This window comes from Gymnogyps californianus, chromosome 9 (assembly GCF_018139145.2).
Source record: "Gymnogyps californianus isolate 813 chromosome 9, ASM1813914v2, whole genome shotgun sequence".
Taxonomy (NCBI): domain Eukaryota; kingdom Metazoa; phylum Chordata; class Aves; order Accipitriformes; family Cathartidae; genus Gymnogyps; species Gymnogyps californianus.
Genome location: NC_059479.1, coordinates 25,001,215 through 25,022,485, shown reverse-complemented (window position 1 = coordinate 25,022,485; position 21,271 = coordinate 25,001,215). Strand labels below are relative to the sequence as shown.

The window sequence follows — 21,271 nt, the reverse complement described above, 5'->3', positions numbered from 1 at the left end:
CACTTTGTGGTGTGTGTGCCTGATCCCCATCAGTCCAGCCACACTATCCTACATGGGGTTTGACCTGCAGGATAGAGCGGAGCTGGGACCACTCTAAAGTCACCACCCCTCTCCTGCGCAAGGCTGTGGGAGCTGGGGCAGAGGCCAGAGCTGAGCGTTAAGAGCACATCTGTGATGGCACAGCTAATGCCAAGTCAAGCAGCCAGCTCAGAGCTGCTTCACAGGGCATGCATGAACTCGGGAACCTGCGACTTAGCCATTAGCAACACCGCCAGGGACAGAGCAGGCAGCACGGAGGGGCTGCCACTGGCATCCCCCAGCCAGCCAGAAGCCCCGTCCTCACAGCCTGGTGGTAACAGGGATCTGTTACCACCTTGGGATGCTCCTGGCTCTCACAGCCTCCCCAGCTCTGCACACAGGACCCCTGAGGGGGGCACGATGGGCTGCCTACTTCCAAGCAGCACAGCTATGGCTGGGTTGGACTGTTTTGATTTTGGGTGTGCTGGGAGAGAGACTCAGGCAGCATCCCCTATTCCTCTAACAAAGCTCTTCCATCAGCAGCAGGAAGAGCAAGAGCTCCAGCCTACACTAGTATAAACCCTGCAGATTTGGAATGAAAAGCAGCACAGAACAGGTTAAAAACCTCAAATCTGCTGGAGGCAGGGAGAGTGTGAGCTGGCCGGGGAGCGCTGCAGTGCCAAGCACACACGCCTGGTGAGGGAGGCCCTTTCCATCTCCCTCAAACACCGGCCCCTCCGGGGCTGATGGCCCAGGAGGAGCCGTGCAGGCAGATACTTCTAACACAAGCAGGCTTCAAAGCTCAGCCTTTCCCTGCCAGCCCTTGCTCCACAGGCTGCACACAGGCACAGGTCAGTTTAGCACACGTGTCTCCTGCAGAGCTCCTCAGGAGAGCCGCTCACCCACCGAGAGGCCAGGGACTGGGAGGAGAGATGGCTACGCAGGCTGCCTGCAAACTAGCCTAATGCCCGTCTTTAAAAGCTGTATGAAACAAACTTCCCACGGCGTCTGCAACCTGGGGAGAGGAGCTGCAAGAGCTACTGCATGGCGCAGCCGTCAGTGGGCAGGAAGTCGTACACGTACATGGCCACCGACTTGGACAGGTAGGTCATGGTGCCGAACCGACCACTCGGTGCGCTGTCGTACAGCAGGCTGCAGATGCCTGTCGTGGGATCCCTCTCCAGCATGTGGTCATCAGCGCCCAGGGCTTTCTGGATTTTGGACAGGGAAGGAGAAAGGCAGCATTAGGAATAAGGGCAGCCCTCTTACCACCTTCCACCCCAAGCATCCTCCGTTGCACTCGCAGCGCAACGCATCGATGGTGAGCAGCGGGAGGAGGACACTACATCTTTGCTGTGCCCCATGAACACAATGGGGACAACAGGCAGGACCCTCCAGGTGGGTGAACCCTGCGTAGCTGTGGGGAATGCAGCCAGCAGCCCTGGGTGCAGGCCGTGGCCCCTGCATGAGGCCTGGCCCCTACCTGCTCCTCATAGAAGAGGTCATTGGCCGTGTGCAAGATCTTTTCCACAGCTATGATGCTGCCGATGGTGTGCACCTCCATGTCCACCAGCATGGTGAGCACTAAGATAGCCTCCACCAGCAGCTGCCTGTACTCTGGCTGGGGCACACGGTTGAGGACCGACTCCACGTGCACAGCAAACTTCATTTCCCCTGGGGTCATCTGTGAGGAGGGAGAAAAAAATGCACCCAGAACACCGTATCACAAGCACAAGTCCTGAGCTATGCTGAGCACTCGGCCAGGGCAACCCAGTACCCAACACCGACCCACCTGCCCTGTTTCCCCTTCACATAAACCTCCTACCTCTCTGGTTGTTGAAGAGGGGAGAACAAAGCCCTCCACGGAGAGGCCATGGCACTGCAGAACAAGAAGGAGAGACCACGGTTATGCCTTGGAGAAGCACTGTGCTAAGACATGTAGGTCCAGCCCACCAACTCGCTCCTACTTGAGCACTGTTGCATGCTGCCCGCACACCCCAGCTCCACCTCCTGACTCTTTGCACAGCATCACTCCTTTCCCATCAGTTCAGCATCAGCCAGAGCCCTCCCACACACAGCACAGGGCTCTGCTCCCTGGCTTACCATGCCAAGGATGAGCTGTGCCCGGAGCTGCTTCAGCTGTGGCTCCAGCCTTGCCCCTGCCTGGCTAACGTGTAACGCACCCAAGCAGACCTAGCCCCGTTCTGCAAGGGTCAGCACAGTATGAGGTAGGTCCTGTGTGCCTACAAGGCAGCTCCAGGTCTTCCCCAGCTTTCCAGGGCCAGCTGCAGGCCTTGTCCATGAAGCACGTATCTACACAACATCGGGGACCAGCCCTGGATGCCTAAGTCCCCCTGGCAAGGCTGGTGCCTGGGACCACAGGCTCACATGCATGGAGAGGAGCCAGCTGGATATCCAGCTCACCTTCTGCAGGACCTTCCAGACCTTCTGGTAGAAGCCCACAGGGACACGGTTGAGGGCCCCATCCAGCCGCCGTCTCCGCTGCCACTGGCCGTGGCGGCTGTCCTTACTGCCCTGCTCTTCCAGCATGCTTGAAAAGGAGCCCTTGCCCAGCAGCTCTGAGTGCCCAGCGGACTGGGCAGACAAAACAAGGACCACAGAGACTGCTGCAAAGTTAAATACCCCACAAGAACGCAGCCCGCTGCTGCCCAAGAGTTTGTGCTCACCCAGCCTGGTTCCCAGGGCAGAGCTGCCACCCCCTTCCCCCAGCAAAGCCCACCCTGCAGCCCCGGCTCCCTGCAGCACCCCCCGGAGCACAGCTCCTTTCTGCAGCCACAAACAGGACAGACCCCATGCGTGCAGCCAACAAACACAGGTTACCAGAGAGGACTTCAGGTCGGTGTCCCCGGACTGCAAACTGAGGGGCTGAAGGAGAAAGGGAGAGACAAAAAATCAGACTGTGCCGGAGCAGGGCAGCCATCATGGCAAGCAGAGCAGCAGCAGCACGGACCAAGCTCAGGTCTTGGGGCAGTTATCCCAGGGGCTGCAGTTAGCTGGAGATTGAGAGGTAGTTTTGAAAGGCGAGCTGCGGAAAGTCTCACGTTAGCATCAGAGGGGAAGGACTGCACCGGGGCACGGAGCGGCTGCAGGGCCCCCACACGCCAGTGCTTGTGGCAGCAGTGGGCTCGTGCTGGCCAGCACACAGGAGCAGGGCTGCTACTGCTCTGATGGCTGCTGCCATGGGCAGGGATTTAGTCTCAGGCAGACTGGAGGGCCAGCAGCAAGGTGACTCACTGCCTGTGGATGACCCTCCTCGCCACATACGTGGTCCCTCTGCAATGCCAGGTTTCACACTGCAGCAGGTTGGCCATAAACCTGCTGCATCAGCCTGGTCCCTGCAGGCCCTGTCTCTTTGAGGACAGGACCCCTCCTAGAGCTCAGGACTCCTCCTGGACACACGCCAGGCACCAGAGGAGGTCCCTGTCATTTGTAGCTGCGCAGGAGCCTCTTCCCCCAGAGACGAAACAGCTGGAGAGGCTACAGGCAGGATCCAGCGATCACAAGTGAACTGCCCAGCAGGGCCACTGCTGGTCATGGCACTGGAAACATCATGCCATCCTGCTCAGCAAGTTTTCGTGGGTATAATGGAATCTATTCGGCCATAGCAGCTATGGAGCACAGCTCCCAGCTGGTTGTAATACAATCTCTAAGCCAATACACCCACGGCTTAGAGAAGCCTTCCTCCCTGCCAGTCCAAACACAGCAGGTCCCACTCAAAGGGGAGCTCCCTGAAGCTTGTGGGGCAGTGCCAGCCCTGGGCCCCCACAGTACATTAAGCCATGCTGACCTCTTCCCAGGGAGCCAGCCTCCTTCCCCCGTCCTGAACAGAGCAACCCCGAGCCTGCCGAGCGGGAAAGCCAGCTCATTGCTGCAGCAGCTCGCTCAGCGGGTCTGTTTAGGAAAGCTCATTAACTCATGCATGCTCGGAAGCTGCCCTGGTGTGTGGCGTGAGGGATAAAAGCTGAGGCTGCAGGAAGACCAGGGTGGCTTCACCTTACTCCCAGTCAGAGACTGCCTACGTTTATCCAATTGCTGCAAGAGAAGAAGGAAATGAAGTTTCTGCTGCTGGAAGAGGCCCACCAGGACACCAGCCACGCGTGGGACACTGCGTGGTCCTCCCCACCCCTGCACCTTCTCAAGTACCCCTGTGCTCCCCCCATACTGCACTGCCAGAGCAACCCCCGCCCCCACTAACAGATTTACCCCAATTCTCCCCCCAGGGCAGGACTGGAGCCAAAAGGAGCTCCTGGAAGCAGCTGTAAGCTCTCTGAAGCCCAGGAGCGAGCTCCTTCCTGCTCTCCCATCAATCCTGCCTGTCCTGTAACTGCTTGTCACCCACAAAACCTGGCAGGAGAAGACTGCACCACCTGCCCTCACCTGTTTGATCTCACTTTTCAGCCTGACGATGCCGACACGCTCAGGCTTGGTGGCCCCGACAGCCCCCACCTCACAGATGGAGATAGCGGTGGTGAGTGACGAGTCGACCGATCGCACTGGAGGGAAAGAGAGGTCTAGAGTGGGTACCGTGGCTCAGGGCACAGATGTCCCTCGTTGCTGCTCGGGCACTGGTACCTTTGCACACCCTTGCCCTCTATCCCAAAGAGCACCAGAGATCCATGAGCACAGCACAGAACTGCTTCAGTTCAGGCGTGACCGGGCCAAGTGCCAAACTAAGCAAAGCCCCAAGAGCCACAGGACTCGGGCTCGATCCCCAGAAATCGGCTCAGCACCACCCTGCTGAAGAGCACGGCTTCTCGCTGGACCACTGCAGCGCAGAAGCAGCTGTGCTGAACATGCGGGAAGACAGGGATGTCCCCCACAGGTAGGAACACCCAGAGCTGTCCACGCTCTGCACCAGGACCCAGCTTTGCCCACAGATGCTCTCACAACCCTGCTGAGAGACTCACCGCTCCTTTCCACCCCAAACTCCTTGCCGGAGAGGATGTGGTAGAGGAGGCTCTTCATGTCTGATGGGCTGAGATTCATCAGGTTCTCGGTGGCTTCTCCAGCTGGAGAGAACAGAGTTGGGATGTTGTACCCGGCTTCGCAGCCCTCCTGGGACATTTCTACCTTGCACCCCATTCTGTTAGCAGGGGAAGCACTGGTACAGGAGCTCATCCTCCAAGGATGTACAATAACTCCAGGCGTTGCCTACAACAGGGACTCTTCCCTATGCCAGCCCAACACATGCCTAAATAGAGACCGCAGTGAAATCACCCACCTGTGCTGCCCAAGAACAGTCCCAGCTGCAGACCCCAGGCACTTTCATGCAGGGTCTCATCCTGGCGCTGAGCTGCCCATTTTTAACAGCACTTCTCCTTCCTGGCTGACAGGGCCCCAAGCACCACAGCACCCACCCCAGCCGGGGTGCCGTCCCCACTGCACGTACCCGAGCAGCGCAGGGAGTGCGCCAGCTCCGTTGCCATCACCTGGATGATGAGCCCGATGCGGATGCGGAACATCTCAGCGAAGAGTGCAGGCTGTGTGCGCATGCACATGGCCAAGTACACCATGATCTCCTGAAGGGGAAGAGGCAGATCACCCCACTGCTGCTCACCAGGGCAGACACCCAGCTGTGGGGTCCCCTGCCACCCCAGCCCCTCACCTGGGTGAGGATGGACACACTGAGGTTCTTCTCACTGGCTTCATCAATGAGGCGAACGAGCTCCTCGTAGGGGATCGGGCTGGGGAGGGAACAAACAGCAGAGCAGGTGAGAAGCAGCAGAGCAAACCCTGCATCCCTCCTGGTCTGTACAGCCCAGAGAGGAGAGATACAGGCTGGGGACAGCCACCCAGAGCTGCTCCTGCCCACGGACTCCATAGCAGCGGGCTCACATCCAGCCCCAGCCCAGCACACGTTGGGAGGGAGAGGTGCCACACTCACGCAGAGATCGTCTTCTCGCGTGGCTCCGGGGGCAGCCCCACCGTCAAGTGCTTCTGGTGAGACAGGAGGTCAGTGCAGGCCTGGGGACAGAAAGGGTCACCCCAGGCATCACCAAAAGCTCAAGGTTTGGGGTCTCAGCACAAGACAGAGGGAGACAGAGCTGATGCAGCCACGGTTCGCCTGCCCACTCTGCTGCCTCCTCCCTGACGGACCTCAGCCTGCTAGAGGCCGGCTGCACAGTTCTTACCTCATCCAGAGCTTCCACCTTCTTTTTGAGGATGCCAGAGATGTAGCGGATCAGGGCCCACTGGCGTGTGTCCCCCACTCGCACATACAGCTCAGTGAGGAGCTCCTTGACAGTGGGGCCAGGCTCGTTATCAAGCCCCGTGTGCCACTCGGGCCCCCTGCAGTAAAGGAGATGCCAGGTTATAGCCAGCAATTTGCCCCGCGGCAGCTCCCTGGCAGCCCCCAGGCTTTGCAGGTTGGGACGCATGCATGGCTGTGCTGGCTCTCTCTCTGCTCAGTGAGCGAGCCGGACTTAGAGCTCATCGTACTTGAGGATGTGGAGCATGTAGAGGATGTCCGCTTGCTCCTGCAGCGTGGGGCAGATGCGCAGCTGGTCCACCAGTGCCTTGCAGTCCACATTGCCATCCTCATCACGGGGCAGATTCATCTCTGCATGGAGTGCATGGCTCTGGGGGAAGGGAGACCGACGCTCCTGGTTAGCACCGCCAGCACCCCACACCAAGTGTGGTCTGGTTACGGAGCAAAGGCCGTTCACCCATGGATATTCCCCCTCACCAAGCACCAAGCCTTCCCCATGGAGCCCTGCAAGGACCCTCTGGCTCCAGCTGAAAGGATGGCACTGCTCGGCCAGTCCGGGAGGGACAGCGCTCACCTTGCCATCCACATCGTGCTGGTGGGGTGAACTCAGCAGCTTGACCGACTGCTGGGACGCCTGGAAGATCTTGCTGGGGACATACATCCCAACATCTAAAAGAAAACCAAGGTTGGTGCAGACACTCCTCAACCCCAACCACCACTGCTGTGCCCCAAACCACCCCACATCTGACACACTGCTCCCCCAGCAGCCCCTGCAGAGAAGTCGGCTGTGGGAGAAGCAGCCCCTGCCCACCCGGTTAGAGGAACGCCACGGGGAGCTGCCATCCCTTATCGTTCAGCAGTTTCCACAAGGACTGCACAGGCACCAACCCCAAGATACTCCATGGCCAGGACCAACACGACAGACACAATGTGCCTTTGCCCAGGCAAAGGCTGGGTTGCTCTGCAGTCCATGGGGCCCCCAGCATCGCACAGCTGGGAAAGCTCCCAAAGCGCCTCAGCCTCACCCCCGGGCTTGAGCGAAGGTGCTGAGGGTGCTGGAGTTACTCACTCTGGACATGAAGGTCCTTGGCCTTGGACGCCAGGGACATGAGGTCACGGGTGGTGTGGACAGCAGCCCGGAAGCGGCTCAGCCCTCCCCGCTGGGCAGTGGGAGGGAGGTTCGACTGGGGAACCGTGCGCTGCAGCAGGTGGTCCAAGTACTGAGCAACCTCATCATACGTGTCCGCTGGAAGGAGAAGCAAAAGAGGAAGGGTTCAGCTGCTTTGCGCCAGGGCACCCCCAGACCCCAGAGAGCTCCCAAGCTGTGCCTCAGCGAGGGCAGAGCTTTGCTGGCTGCACAAAGCAACAACGTGGGGCTAGTGCCGGCAGCCAGATGGACAGACGGACAGTGGCAGCAGCTGGGCTCACAAAGCATGGCAGCCACGGCACCCCTGTTCTTGCACTACTCTGCTGCCTGGGACACTGGCTGCCAGCTGGGGCCAAAGTGGGGCTCCCTCCAAGTCCCACCTGGATGAAGGACGCGATGGGGCTGCAGCGTGTGTCTGGTCCAAGCCTGCGCAAGGATAGCAGAGTCTGCTCAAACCCCGCCATGAAACCCATGCACTCTTTCCCTCCAGGGAAGAAGGGGTGGTACAGCCAGGGGCAGCCTGTCCAAGTAGAGACCACTCAGGAGCACGCCAGCATGGCAAGGGCCTCATCCAAGCAGGACTCCAGCACAGGAGCAAGGCAGGGTGGGGTTTGCAATAGTTATTTCTAATTAGGAGTTAGAGGAGGAGTTACAGCTCCTGCCTTGCTCTTTGCCCAGCCTCCAGCAGCTCCCATTGCTCCCAATGACACATTGGGAGCGCCAGAGCCACCACTCGCTAACTGCGGCATGGAGGAGGGTGCTCAGGGGCCATGTGTCTGCTCAGCCGGAAGATAACAGCGCAGTGCTGCCCAGCAGTGAGGGGGATGCCCTAGGGGGGAGATGCCCCACGCCAAGGCAATGCAATACAACACAACGCAGAGCTGTCGATGCACTTCCAGCCAGCGGGCCAGGGCAAAGCCTTGCTGCTCTCCAGCTGGCAGACAACCTCCATGGTGTGCCTGCCCCAGGAGGTGAGCTGCAGACTGCATCTGAGGCTGACAGCACAGCATCCCCTTTCCACACCTGGCGGGGATGCCTCATGCCAGTGCCTGAAGGCTCGGCTGGAGGAGTCCCCCAGACACCAGGCTTGGGAACATCATTCTGCCTGGCTGTAGCATCTGACCACAGGAAAAAAAAAAACAACTTAAAATTGAGCACCTTCTAGCTGCTGTAGATAGGCCAGGCAGGCCCTGTCTCCCATTGGGGCTGGGGGGAAGCAGACACCTTGGAGAAGCCCGGGTGCAGCCTGCAAGGAGACCGCAGGCGAAGCGAGAGGAGGGCAAGAGAAATAAGTCTTCAGAGTCACAGCAGTGCAAACATTGGCTACACGAGCAGCAGAGGCAGAGCAGACTGATGGGAAGGCTGGGAAGATGACCAACACTAGGTCATGCAGGAGGAGGACGTACCCAGGCTTGCTTGCAAGGGGAGCAGCAAAACTTGCACCCCACCATGGTCTCAGGACAAGGTGGGTTGATCACACTGTAATGGGCCAAGGCCCTCTCGGGCACCCTATCCACAGCAGCAAGGCCTCAATTTGGCACCCACTGGAGCAGCTCTGCCCAAGGAGGGTCAAAGGCTTTGGTAAAACAACACTCAGATTGCTTGGGGACATGGTGGCTCTTCCCCACCATCTTGGGCACTGTACCATCACTTTCTGCACCGTCACTTGTGCACCAAAGATCCTCAGCCAAATCTCCCGAGCGGAGGCAGGTTGCTGACCCTTCGTCTCTTCCCCACACAACAGCCTATGAAGGTCGGAGACGCTCGTTCCAGAGCATCCTCCGTGCTCTTCACATCCACCAGCCTCAGCCCCATCTGGCTGGAAAACCCCTCCAGTGAGGGGGCTACAACAGCTGCATCAATTCACCCAGTCCCACCCCACTGGTGTCACCATGAGTGTCACCCAGACAAGGTTAATTGATGGAGGGTCAGATGGGAACAGAAACATGGTGAAAACCCAAGTGTATGAAGAACACAGTGGCGGACACTGGCAGGGAGGTTGGGTGTTACGGGTTTACAGGTGAGTTTGGCATTTGTCACGCCACAGCAGCGACCAGCCTGTTCCCCCTTACCATCCTCTGCTATCTGCAAGCCATGCAGCCACTCCTCGGCGTCTAGCTCCTCAAAGCTGTCAATGCTGAGCTCGTAACTCTTGGCAAAGACCTTACCCTCTGGCCCAGGGTCCATAAAGCTGAGGTGCGTTCGGCACGACGTTGTCAGGAACTCCGACAACTTACCCGTCTGGATCCTGGGCGAGAGGAGGGGAGGTCACACAGAGAGGAAGGGGGACGCAATACCCTTGGCTTTGCCTCCTGGATCCAGGGCAGGCCCTTTGGCAGGGAGAGATGCACTTGCCCAGGAGCGTACACATGGCCCAGTGCCTGCTTTAGCTGCCTGCAACTCCTCCAGCCACAGGTGGGCATGGAAGGGCTGCCCAAAAGCTATTAGAGGGATCCTGCAGCCATGGGTTTAATAGCATGAAGAGCTACGCCCTCTCTTGCATCTCCTCTGTTGGGATTGTAGCCCTGGGGTGCACTTACAGCCTAGCACACCCCAATGTATCCTCCACAGCTTGTTCCCCAACAGCTGATGCTCAGGCCCAGCAGGTACCCTCATAACCTGGCTCTTGGAGGCCACCAGCCCTCTCCCCTCCTGCACCCCAGGAAGCTACGCTCACCTTGCGCCACCGAAATACCCGTCCTGCAGCTTCCGCAGCGTTGCCAGCACTGCGGGGTGCACGCTGCTGCCGGTTTCATCTGTTGGGGACAGAGATACAGGCAGTCAGGCTCTCCCACTCAAACAGGCTCCCAGAAGGTAACACAGGGCCAGGTGGGCATTCAGACACACAAAGCACCATGGCATCAGCCAGACCCTTGCTTTGGGGTGTGCGGCCAGGCTGTGGCACCAAAAGCACCACCCAAAAAGGGAAATTCAGGACTGTCCAGGCTGGATTCCAGGAAAGTCAGGCCAAGACACACTGCAGGCTCCTGGGATTTCACCTTGGGCTGAAGCTGACAGTACCGGACAGCAGCACCCAAACAGCCCCCTGCTCTGTCCCTGGCTTTCACATGAGGCAGCGGAGGGGGTGCTGCTGTCAGGGGCAGAAGACACCACAGCAAAGGGCATGCTCAAGACACTAAGGGGATTTCAAGTACACAAGGAGAGCCAAAAAGGCCTGAAAGCCGAACAGAGTCCCCTCCCTGCACCAGGCTCATGGGGAAGCTGTGAGCTGCTCCAGAGAAGCCATTGCACAGCTCTTTGCTCCTTCTGGTTTGCTGTTTTCCCCTCCCTATTGTCTAGGAAAGCCTTTAGCAGGTGCTTAGTCTTAGTGAAGAGTCAAGATGCAGGAAGCGTCCCAAGAACACTTTTACAGGGGGATTATTTTTTTAGTCTTGCTCCCAAAAGGCCTCCCAACAAGCCTAGCTGCCCAGAGACTGAATGCTTCCGTGCCAGCAAACGTCCTTTGAGCTGCAGGCACTAGTGCTTGGCAGGCAGCCCCGCTAGCTGCCAGGAGAGCTGCCAACTCAGTGTGGCTCCTTTGAGCGGCAAGCTCTTTACAGGACACTACTGGCTGTTCCAACCCTACCGTGTCCCCATTACTGGGACGGTCCCACATCTGCCCACCCCCTTCCTCTCACAGAGGCTGCTTCCCAGGGCTGCTCTAGCCAAATGCCTTGCGAGGCCGGAGGATCTATACCGAGCATGGTGTGGGAGATGGGGAAGGTGATGGTTGGCCGCCCGGTCATCCTCCAGCGGCTGCAGAGGTACGAGAGGTCCGTTCTCAGCATCTCCACAATCATCTTGTTGTCGAGAGCCAGGTAGAACTGCTGCTGGTCTATGAACTGCGAGGACAGCAGGAGATGTGAGCGGCCCTTCCCACAGCCACCAGGTCCCTTTTGTGCCACCCATGTCTTCCCACAGGTGCTCAGCCAGGCCAGCCACACAGCGCACCCAGGGGAGATGCTCCTTTGCACCGACAGCTCATCCCACCTTACCTGGCAGGTGTCAGTACAGTCTAGCAAGGGACACTTAACCCCCAGGGCAGCTACTGGCCACGAACAACTACGAGGAGGTAACACAGCTCAGCAGCAGCATCACCCAGGCCCCACACAGCCGGTCCGTGCTGTGCCTATCCCAAGCGAATACGTGCTTCCCACAGTGCCAGGCTTGCAACCCTGCTCGTCCCCACATCATGCTGGACACAGGGGACAGAGGGATCCCTGTCCTGCCATCAGCCTCCTTCTGGTGTCCTTGTCAGGGTAAGCAAAGAGATTTTCACCCAACACTGATCATCAGAAGGCTGAAACCATCTCCTCCCAGCAAGCACGCAGCCAGGACCACCAACTCCGCTGCTTCACACCACGGAGCTGGGGCTGCTCCAGCCTCCCAGACCATTCAGAGGGTGTTGGGCCACCCCTGAGAACAACTCGAGCACTCAGCCAGTGGAGAAACCTCCTGCCATTCCCTCGCATGACAGCTGGGAATGAGCCTGTGCAATGCCACCCACCTGCGGGGTAAAGGTAAAGATGTTCTTCCTGATGTTGTAGAGCTTGGAGGTCCCAACGACGCCCATGTGCCGGTAGGGCCGTCCTGTCAGGCACATCTGCTTGTTGCGGCCTAGGGGGGCAGGAGGAGGATTTTTTAGTGCAAGCTTCCTCATGAAAGGGGATGCATCAGCAAACAGACAGGCCGCTGTGCTACCAGCCAGCGGGAAAAGGCTGGTTTGTGGTTGGGGTACCCCAGGACCCTGTGTCGAGCTGGCACAGCTCTAAGGGACAATGATACTCTGTCCCCCAGCCCTGCCCAGAGGGCTAGAGACACCCAGGCCCTCCCCAGGGACTCTTGCTGAAACAGGGACATACAGCCTGTCCTGACCTCTGCAACATGCCACACCTCCAGGTCTTTGGGGATGCCAGAAGCTGGGGCAGGGCCACAGGTTCCCCCCTGCACAGGGCTGGCCCCCCAAAGCTGACAGCTCTATCAGTGTTCCTGCTACTCCTGAATTACTCCCAGAGCCCAGGATGGTGCAGCAGCAGCATCGCCCCTTGGTCATGTCAGCCCTGGCAGCTGCCAGGCTGCTCCCCTGCCCCCTTTGCCCATGTCACACTTGGCCTTTTGGTGGCTTAAATTAGCCAGTGCGTGCAGCCTGCGGTGGATCAGGTTTCTCCTTTGGCCCAGGCTGGGTCTCCAGCTCCTGCACAACAAACCCCATGCCCAAGGGGTTACAGCACCAGGGAACGAGCATGCAGAGCTCTGAGCACACACCCCCCTCGCACTCAGCCCTGCTAACCCTCCAACAACAGCCGTCCCGCCTGAGCTACAGGCGCTCTCAGCCAGGGACTGCCAGGAGACCCTTCTCTGGGGTCTGGCTTGCCTCCCCCATTGAGATCTGGGTACAGGAACAAAAGCTGGCTCCTGCCCACACCAGGTCCATCCTATATGGATCAGAGCCTCTGCCTGTCCCTGGGGCAACTGTGCAACTGCAACGCCAAAGCCTTATCCCTTTCAGAATCACCCTGAATAGCACTGCCTGCCACACCAGTTCCCCTTGGGCAGGAGTAGCTTTACCAGGCCCAGGAATGGGTGGCAGAGCCCTCATCAGCCAGGCAGAAAGCAGCAGGGCAAGACATCAGCATCTATGAGCAGGAGTGCCAGGGGATGGGACAGACCCTTCTGCACCCCCTTTGCTGCAGGAGCAGGGAGCCCAGCTCACCCAGTCGGGTGTAGATGTGGCTGAGGATGCGAGCAGGCTGCACTCTGATGGGGTAGACGTCTGCTACAGTCTCCACGTCGATGTCCTCCTTCCTCAGGACAGCCTTGATCTCCTCTGTCTCTGCCAGGATGCACACTGCGGAGGGAGGAGGACAGGCTCAGTGCAGCAGGGGCACAAGGGTGTGACAGCACTGCCCCTGGCCTTTGGGGACACATACAAGGTGTCACGTCACGTAGAGGCAGCTGTCTGGGGTCCCTTCGGGAACCAGTTCCCACTGCAGAGGTCTGCCTTCCTCCTCCTAACACTGTGTACACCCAAGCCTTCCCCACCGAGTGGCAGGAGGACAGGACAACTTTCAACCTCTCTGCAGGGCAGGCTGTAGCAGGTGATATTTCCCTGGGGCAACACAGGGTGGAGCGGAAGGACTTGCACCCCGTCTTATACCCACCTTGCCAGGGCTGAGATCTGGCTGCACCGGCAGCCACCCAGCAAGCAGAGCCACCCCCGAGCCACCCCCGTGAATTCCACACGGGCAGAGTTCCCAGGCCTGCCAGGCACAGGGGTTTGGGACCGGTCCCTTTCCCTCACCTTGGACCACCACATCAGGCTTGGGGACAGTCGCAAACCGGCGGTTGAGGGGATCTATTTCACCGGGAGCTAGAAACCCCTGAGGAAAGAGAGGCATAAGGAGATGAATATTTCATGGGCAGCGTAGAACGGGTGATGTCTACAGACAACCCACCTTTAAGAGGCCCTGGGGGATGGAGGTGACAAATTCCCCACAGTAAGTGGCTCAGGGTGGCAGCATTTGCCCTTTCAGAGCTCAGAGCCTGGCCCCACAGCCCTCCCCAGCACCACGGGTGACCGTACCTCAGCCATCAGGCAGCCCAGGATGTAGAGGGACTGCCCCCACATGAGCGGCAGCTTGCCCATCGGTATCCTGTCCACAGTGTGGGGGTTCCTGTACTCCTCATCCACCTGGAAGACAAGCCAGGAGGTCAGGGAGGGATCCACAGACACAGGATGCTGAAGGAAGCATCATCATTGCATTTTGAAGTCCAGCAGTTTAAAGGCTTAAAACAAGAACCTGTGAAAGCATTTGCCACAGAGGGTCCAAAACATCCTGGCTACATTCCTCCTCTCTTCTCGTGATTGCCCCAGGCACCCGCATCAGACAACAGATCAGCTGCTCAGACAGTGTTTGGGTTCCCAACACTGGCCATTCCAAGGGAACGACTGACATGCCCCAGGAGCACCGGGGCGATGCTCTCAGATGCTGCCAAGGAGAGCATCTCTCCTGTACCACCTGGGCACCAGGAGGCCGTTGCTCTCAGCCCAGGCCCACACAAACACCCTCACCACTGAACGGGAGCTCAGCACAACCTCCTCAGCCCAGGTCCGTGTGTCCTGAGTTCTCAGAGCACCCTGACTCCAGGCTAGCAGACTGTCAGCAAAGCACCCTTGTGTATGGGGGCAAGAAATGCTTTGCGGAAAAAGAGCAGTTTATTTATCCAACATGGTTTTATAACAGCTCCAAGCCACACTTTTTTTACATGGGGTTTCCGTGCACTACATGTGCTGCTTTCCTAACGATTTGGCTTAATAAGCAGTTAAAACCTAATTATCTGGTAATGAGACATTTCTGCTCCCACCGTAGCTCAGGACCGCTCACCTTATCCGGTGGGACACTGTACAGCTCTGGCATCAGGCGCACCCCATTCTTCCCCTTGATGAGAACCCCCTCAAGGGCTTCCCGGTACTCCTGCACCTGAGGAGAGAGGAGAGGGGATCTGCCCCTGGTCATGGCTCCCTGCGTCCTTCCCCCGCACGCCTGTCTTGCCAGGGACTTCTTTCTACCAGCCCAGCAGGTCCTGCCTCCCTTACCTGCTCCATGTTTCCACTGAAAATCCCATCAATGATCAAGTACGCCCAGAAGAGAGGCCACTCGCACTCGATGTTCTCAAACAGCTTCAGCTCAGCAGGTTCGTAGTAGAGGCGGTTGGGGTCCTGCAGGGAGGGCGCGACAGCAAGGCAGGTGGTGGGTGGCAGGATCCCCTCAAATTGACAGGTCTCCCCCCAAGACCCCAGCCTCAAATGCCCTCCCAGTCCTCCTCTGCGGATGATGGCTGAGACAGAGCCAAAAAGCAGTTTCACCTCCAGGCTGTGTCCTTTCCATCAGACACCCCCTCCCAAGCCCCCTGCACTGAGGCCGAAGGGACTCGCCCTTCCTGGGCAAAGGGAGCCTACCCAGTCCCCAGGAGAGCACCCCAGAGCCTCGTACAACAGCACGTCATCCCCACTGCTGCACTGGGGACACCTGCGTCCCCTTCACCGCGCCTGCTCTGCCCCAGCCCCTCAGCGCCTGCCTCCTCCAGCACCACCAGGCTGGCCCAGCCGGGTGCGAGGGCTTGGGCTGGTCACGCAGGGCCAGACAGCAGGGTCCCTCCTGCCATGTGGTGCGACTGCGAGCCTGACACGAGGGAAGTGGTCGGGATGGAGAGCTGCCTTCGCCGAATCCTCCCACCCCAGATGTGCGTGGCGTAGTGCCCCAAGGGACCTATGCTCGACCCTCCCAGCTAAGTGCTTTAACTCTGCTACAGAGAAGGGAGAGAGCTGGCCTTAGCAGACTGTCAGGCAGAGAGAACAGCAGCGACAGAGGGAGCAGATGTTTTCTATAGTGCCTGCACACCGGCCACAAGCTCCCAAACTCCCATTTGACTCCACCCAGCTGCAGTGCCTCTGCAGGCAACGCTGCCCTTCCCGCGCCTCACAGCTCCCCAGAAGTAATCCACGGCTTTGCACACTGGCAAAGCTTGTGAGCACTGGGGAAGTCGGACTGAAGGTGCTGCTGCTCTTCTCTGGCTCCGGAGAGACACAGCATCACACGCTGCCTATTATGGTCAGGTCTGAAGAGGCACAGCAGAGGAGAAGCATTTAGAGGCACTCATGCCCAAAGGAGCCCCACCAGGTTATGGGCCCAACAGCCGGTGATGATTAAAGAGCCTCCAAGTACCATTTCCTGGTTCTGTGGTTATCAAATGCAACTGTTGCTTATAAAATTTTCCTGTTTTCCCTCCCCCAAGCAGCAGAATAAAGTCTCCGCTCGCTCCGCTGACAGCCAAGTGTGGCAGTACACAAGCTGGCTGCTGTCCCAGGACAGGCAGAAGCAGTTTTGTGACCTCCAGTGCTGCCGCAGAGCTGAGGCCATCAGGGAGGAGCACTGCACGGTCACCTCCACAGGCCTCTGGCCCTCGCTCAGGGCTTGTGCAGCCCTGGGAGAGTCGGGGCAAGAGCCCACCTTGGCAGGGCTCCCACATGGGGTAGTGGTCCCGTCTTCCCCCAGCCTAAGAGATACACAACACCACCAGGTCCCAAGATGCAGGCAGAGCCAGCCTCTGCCCATCTGCTATGGGCACGGGTGGGATGTACCACCTCTGCAATAGGCTCTGGCATTTTGGGAAGCCTTACCCAGACCCGTGACACTGCCTGGGGCTACTCAGGGCTCTCATCTTCCCGGTGCTCCCCACCGCAGCCTTTGCACTACACCCAGGGGGGCTGCAAACGCAACCCAGGGCAGCTGCTGCTTGGCACTCAAGTTCTGGCAGGTGACAGGGCTGGGGACACTTACCTCTTTGGGGGTCCTGTATCCATCCCGGAGGAAGCGGCAGCAGCCGTAGCGCCCCTGGAAGGGAAGGAAAGAGGTGCTGAGCAGGAGGCACGGCGTGAGATACCTTGTACCTTCAATGCACAAGCATGAGGGGGGGATCTCCTCCAGCCAAATACCCCGTCACTCGCTCACCTAGGGCTCAGGCACCATGATCACAACCTAGGGCCACAGCACACAGGACTGTTTCTTTGCACATCCCTGCCACAGGTCACAGATACTGGGAGAGGACACGCCCCAGCACCCCCTCCCCAAGCACGTTTTTGGGGAGAAAAGGGCTACAACAGTTTGGACTGCAGCTGTCTCCTGGGAAGGACGAGACAAGGGCAGAGCCGCTCACCTGCAGCTTTGTGATGATCTCTTGCTTGGTGATTTCCACCAGCTCGCTGTCCTCCACGGCGAACGCTGGGTAGGAGATGACAGAGAGCACGCTGGCATCCACCTCTTTGGATGTGGAGGCCCTGGGCAGCATCGAGTGGAGGATGGACTGGGCGAAGGGGAAGGAGGGGTGGTTAGGTTGCCAGGCCGGGCATTGTTCACACTGCAACCCCAGCAGATCACAATTCATCCCGCGATGCTGTAAAGCCCGTGCGGCTCTCACCTGGCAGTGCTGCACCTCGTCCGATAGCACCCGTATCACCGACTGCGGGCCTCCCTTTGCTCCAAAGAGATCCAGCTCATCCAGTGCCTCCAGGGCAGCCTGCAAGCAGGGCGAGACCCAAAGCAGCAAGTCCTCCACCATGCTGCTCATCTGTAAGAGCTCTCACCCCATGCCAGCCCCTCTGTGTAACGCACTGCCCAAATTTAAACCCTGCTGTGGCTGCAGAGCACCCCTGGTCAGAATGTGACCACATCTCCAAAGCCACAGGTAGCCAGACATCAACAAGGCCCTGGACATTTCTGCCACACACCCCAATTAATTTCTCACTCCCAGTTCAGGCAAAACTCAGGCAAGAGGGGCACAGTTTTATCCCAGCACACAAGGAGAAAGGTTTTCCTCCCCAGGAACCTATCACTGCATGGGGCATTGAGCCTCGATAGTACAACATGCCCAGCGTTCCCTGTAAAAAAGCAGCACGGGGCCACTGGTGCTCCCTGGCACCCACCCAGCACCTCTCCCCGACTCACCTTGGCCATGCCAACGGAGCTAGCGTTCAACTCAGTGATGCCCTGGTTCGTCTTGTCCCCGCGCTCCCATATCCCAAAGTCCTGTGCAGAGGCAGCGGCATGTTGGAGCAGGCAGCGGTTCACAGCACACCCAGAAAGCCTTCGAATCCCACCCGTCGGTGGTGCTCCCAGCAGGCGCCGTGGGGCTCTGCCCACCAGGGCTCAGGAAGGACCCACAGCTGCCCCTAGACACCAGCCCACCACCTGCACCCCCAGGGCACGCTCCCCTTCCCCAGCACGGGCTACCCACCGCGGTTTTGTAGGCTGCTTCAATGTAGAACACGAGGTTCTGGATAAAGTTGACTTCATCCAGGCTGTGAATTATGTGGAGGCCTGAAGCAGGGAGAGGAATTCACATTAGTCACTCCAAGCCCAGAGGCATCCCTAAGAAGGGGCTGCAGTAACCCAGGCCAGACCCCTCCTCCTCACCGCACGCCTGCCCCACGGGAGCCACATCCTGGCTGGCTCCCATCCCCACTCCCACCCCTCTACGGCAGCTCTGGGGCTTCAGGCAAACGGGGGCTCTTAGGGAGACAGACATCGAGGGGCCCAAATCCATCCTCCAGTGAGGTTGGGGAGGCCATCGCAGCAGCTTGGCACCCAGGAAGCTGCACCCAAACTGAGAACGTGGAGAGCCCTGGAGATCAGCATGCTCAAAGCTGCAATGGCATCCCCCAACAGCGTCACCTGAGGCCGTCATTTGCGCCAGCATGAGCAGGTAGAGGGAGGTGGCATCCAGCTGTAGGTGACCCCACTCGTGGTCCCCCACCACAGTGGCACAGGTGTGGGTGTTGTACTTGGCATGCAGGCAGTCCCTGGTGCTCTGGCTGTACTTGAACGCCTCCACTTTGTCCACCTTGAGAAGGGCAAGGAGATGCAGGGGTTCATCAAACCCTGTCTCCAGAGAGTTCTGGCAGCCCCAGAGCCAAGGGCTGCCCCATGCCATCAGCCCAGCACGTGGAGCTGTGCCTGGCAGGGCAGAAATCCTACAGCCCCCGGGCTGAGCCCCTCCATGCACCAAGGCAGTGAGCGCAGGCTCACGTGCCACCCTAGTGCAGGGCTGCAGCCATGGAGGGCCCACAGCCACAGTTGCCCCGTGTGGAGAGAAAAGGGTCACCCCAAACGCCCTCAGGGAGAAGAGCTGCCGAGTCCCAGTGCCAGCCAGGCCACAAGACAGCGAGCAGCTGGCAAAGGCTCCACTGGCCACCAGCCCGCAGCACTGGGACTTCCATCACACCGGGACAGATGCCAAGTCAGAGCTCATTTCAAGACTTGCTGGAAGGAGGCCTTCCCTCCGCTCGTCAGGGGAGAGCCGGCACAGCTGGGACCGACGGTCTTTGTGGCAGAGCTGGGCTCTGAGGAGACCACTCAACTCTCGGAGGCGCTCCCCAGCCCCTACCTGTCTCATCATGCACTGGAGCAACCCCCGCATCAGCTTCACCACGCTCTGCAGGAACAAGGAAAACAGCCTTGTTAATCCCCATGCAGCCAGGAGAAGCCCTGACTCAGGATCAGCTGGCCGCTGACCTTTGCAGGGCTCTGGCATCTGTAATCAGAGCCCCTGCTCACATTTCCATGGCTCCTGCTCCCGAGGCGACAGCAGAGGGAAGCAAGGCTTCTTGGCCCGCCAGCAAGGCCAAGCTGCTGTGCTGCGCAGGGGGAGGGAGGGCACGGCTGCAGGACGCAGCTCCCCAGCCCTTGGGAGAAGGGCTACATCCCCAGATCACCCCAAAGCCAGAAGGCTGGACCCTCCGGCTGGGCTCCACTGAGCTCTGGGAAGAGCGGGCTCTGATATCCCTTCCTATTGCCCCCCGCGCCTGGGGACAGCCCTGTCCCCATCCTCGCTGCACAGCCTCCCGTGGCCTTTCGACCCCAGAGCTGGGCCGTGCCAAAAGCAAACCAGCCGGGAGGCGACGGCCGGCTCCCGGGTACCACTGGCCGGGCCGGGACGGCTGCCGCGGGCCCTCCCTCCCGCCGGCTCCCTCCTACCTGCTCCAGCTCGTAGGCCTTGGCCTTGTCCTCGTCGCGGTCGGCATTCTTGCGGTAGGCCAGGCCCAGCCCCCAGACGGCCAGGATGCTGTAGACGTTGTCCCGGACCCAGGCATCCCGGTGGTCGGCGCTGGCGGGGAGCAGGCCCGTCACCGCGTCCTGCGGAGGGGGGAGACACACCGAGGGGCCGCGGCCCCCCTTCCCAGTTAACGCCACCTGAGGGTCAGGCGGCGGCTCCCCAGGCCCAGGGGCCGGCGGGGAGCACCGGGGCCCGGGGGCCCGCGGTGAGGCGGATTCCGCACCGCCCGCCCCGGGCAGGCCCCGCACCTGGTGCCGGAGGATGGTCTGCTGCACCAGGCGCCCGTAGCCGTCCAGCCGGACGCCCGAGTTGCTCCGGCTGCGCATGGCGGCGGCGGCGGCGGCGGCGGGACCGGGCGGGCGCGGCGGGCACCGGCACTGAGGGCCCCGCCCCGCCCCGCCCCGCCCCGGGTCCTGGCAGCGCCCCCGCCCCCCCCCGCGGCACCGCCCGCTCGCCGCCGCCGGCAGCGCTGCCCCGAGCACCGCGGCACTCTGAGCGGCCTCCCCGCCCGCGCTGACCCGCGCTCCCCGCCGGCGGCGGCGGCGGCCCCGGCCCGCGGGGCGCTCACTACCGAGCGGGCAGGACCCGCCGCCATGGCGGCCCCCGGGGGGCGGGGGGAGGGCGGCGGGCGGCGCCCCCTGCCGGGCGGAGGCCGCGCAGCGCTGCGGGCGGACAATGCGGCCACGCGTGGGCGTGTACGGACGGACACGCGCACCGGTGTGCTCCTATGGACGGACACACGGACACGCGTACCGGTGTGGGATTGTACAGACAGACACACAGACACGTGTGCCAGTGTGTGCATACGGATGGACACACGGACACGCATGCTAGTGTGGGTGCATGGACAGACGCAGAGACATGCATATGGACAGAGACATGGACATGTGCATAGGTGTGGACACACACACACAAAGGCACAGACAGGCTCGGACGTGCACACATACAGGTATGCACGCGCGCACACACACCCCCCCACACCTGCACGGGCACATGTGCACAGGCAGACCCACGTGTGCACACATGCATCCATGCACACGTGTACACACCTGTGCATACACACTCTTACATTTCCATGTGTGCACAGCACACACATACACACATACACATGTGGCACATACAGGCACACACACATATACACACAGAGACAGGAATACATGCACCCACATGTATACACACAGATACATACCCACATATACACACACACATCTATACATGCATAGATATATATACACACAAGCACACACAGATACTTCCCATGCACA

General features: G+C 59.8%; 1 protein-coding gene across 3 annotated transcripts; it reads right to left on the bottom strand.

The window, feature by feature from the left end:
• Positions 1 to 728: 728 nt before the first annotated feature.
• On the bottom strand, positions 729 to 20,332 carry PHKA1 (phosphorylase kinase regulatory subunit alpha 1). Of its 3 annotated transcripts, none has more exons than XM_050901651.1 (31): positions 20,255 to 20,332; positions 19,928 to 20,086; positions 19,338 to 19,385; positions 18,626 to 18,794; positions 18,189 to 18,271; positions 17,900 to 17,980; positions 17,373 to 17,471; positions 17,112 to 17,258; positions 16,736 to 16,789; positions 14,992 to 15,114; positions 14,780 to 14,875; positions 13,978 to 14,085; positions 13,696 to 13,774; positions 13,108 to 13,242; positions 11,902 to 12,011; positions 11,092 to 11,236; positions 10,072 to 10,150; positions 9,467 to 9,642; positions 7,317 to 7,493; positions 6,834 to 6,916; positions 6,478 to 6,641; positions 6,171 to 6,327; positions 5,924 to 6,003; positions 5,645 to 5,723; positions 5,429 to 5,558; positions 4,947 to 5,048; positions 4,407 to 4,532; positions 2,443 to 2,642; positions 1,844 to 1,897; positions 1,502 to 1,702; positions 729 to 1,229 (listed from the first exon to the last, which is right to left on the bottom strand). In XM_050901651.1, exons 1-31 carry the CDS (start codon positions 20,330 to 20,332, stop codon positions 1,056 to 1,058), a joined length of 3,696 nt encoding a protein of 1,231 aa, XP_050757608.1. In that variant the 3' UTR covers positions 729 to 1,055. The 3 variants fall into 3 exon arrangements, with proteins under 3 accessions (XP_050757608.1, XP_050757609.1, XP_050757610.1); XM_050901652.1 differs by having other exon boundaries at positions 2,443 to 2,613; positions 4,417 to 4,532; XM_050901653.1 differs by lacking the exon at positions 7,317 to 7,493 and having other exon boundaries at positions 2,443 to 2,613; positions 4,417 to 4,532.
• Positions 20,333 to 21,271: the final 939 nt, after the last annotated feature.

Excerpts from the sequence above, each read along its gene's own strand:
- PHKA1 (XM_050901651.1), bottom strand. The coding sequence starts at position 20,332 with ATGCGCAGCCGGAGCAACTCGGGCGTCCGGCTGGACGGCTACGGGCGC. Across the intron at positions 19,386-19,927 it reads AGGCCTACGAGCTGGAGCAG|AGCGTGGTGAAGCTGATGCG; the intron begins GTAGGAGGGAGC and ends TTGTTCCTGCAG. Across the intron at positions 12,012-13,107 it reads CCACATCTACACCCGACTGG|GCCGCAACAAGCAGATGTGC; the intron begins GTGAGCTGGGCT and ends CTGCCCCCCTAG.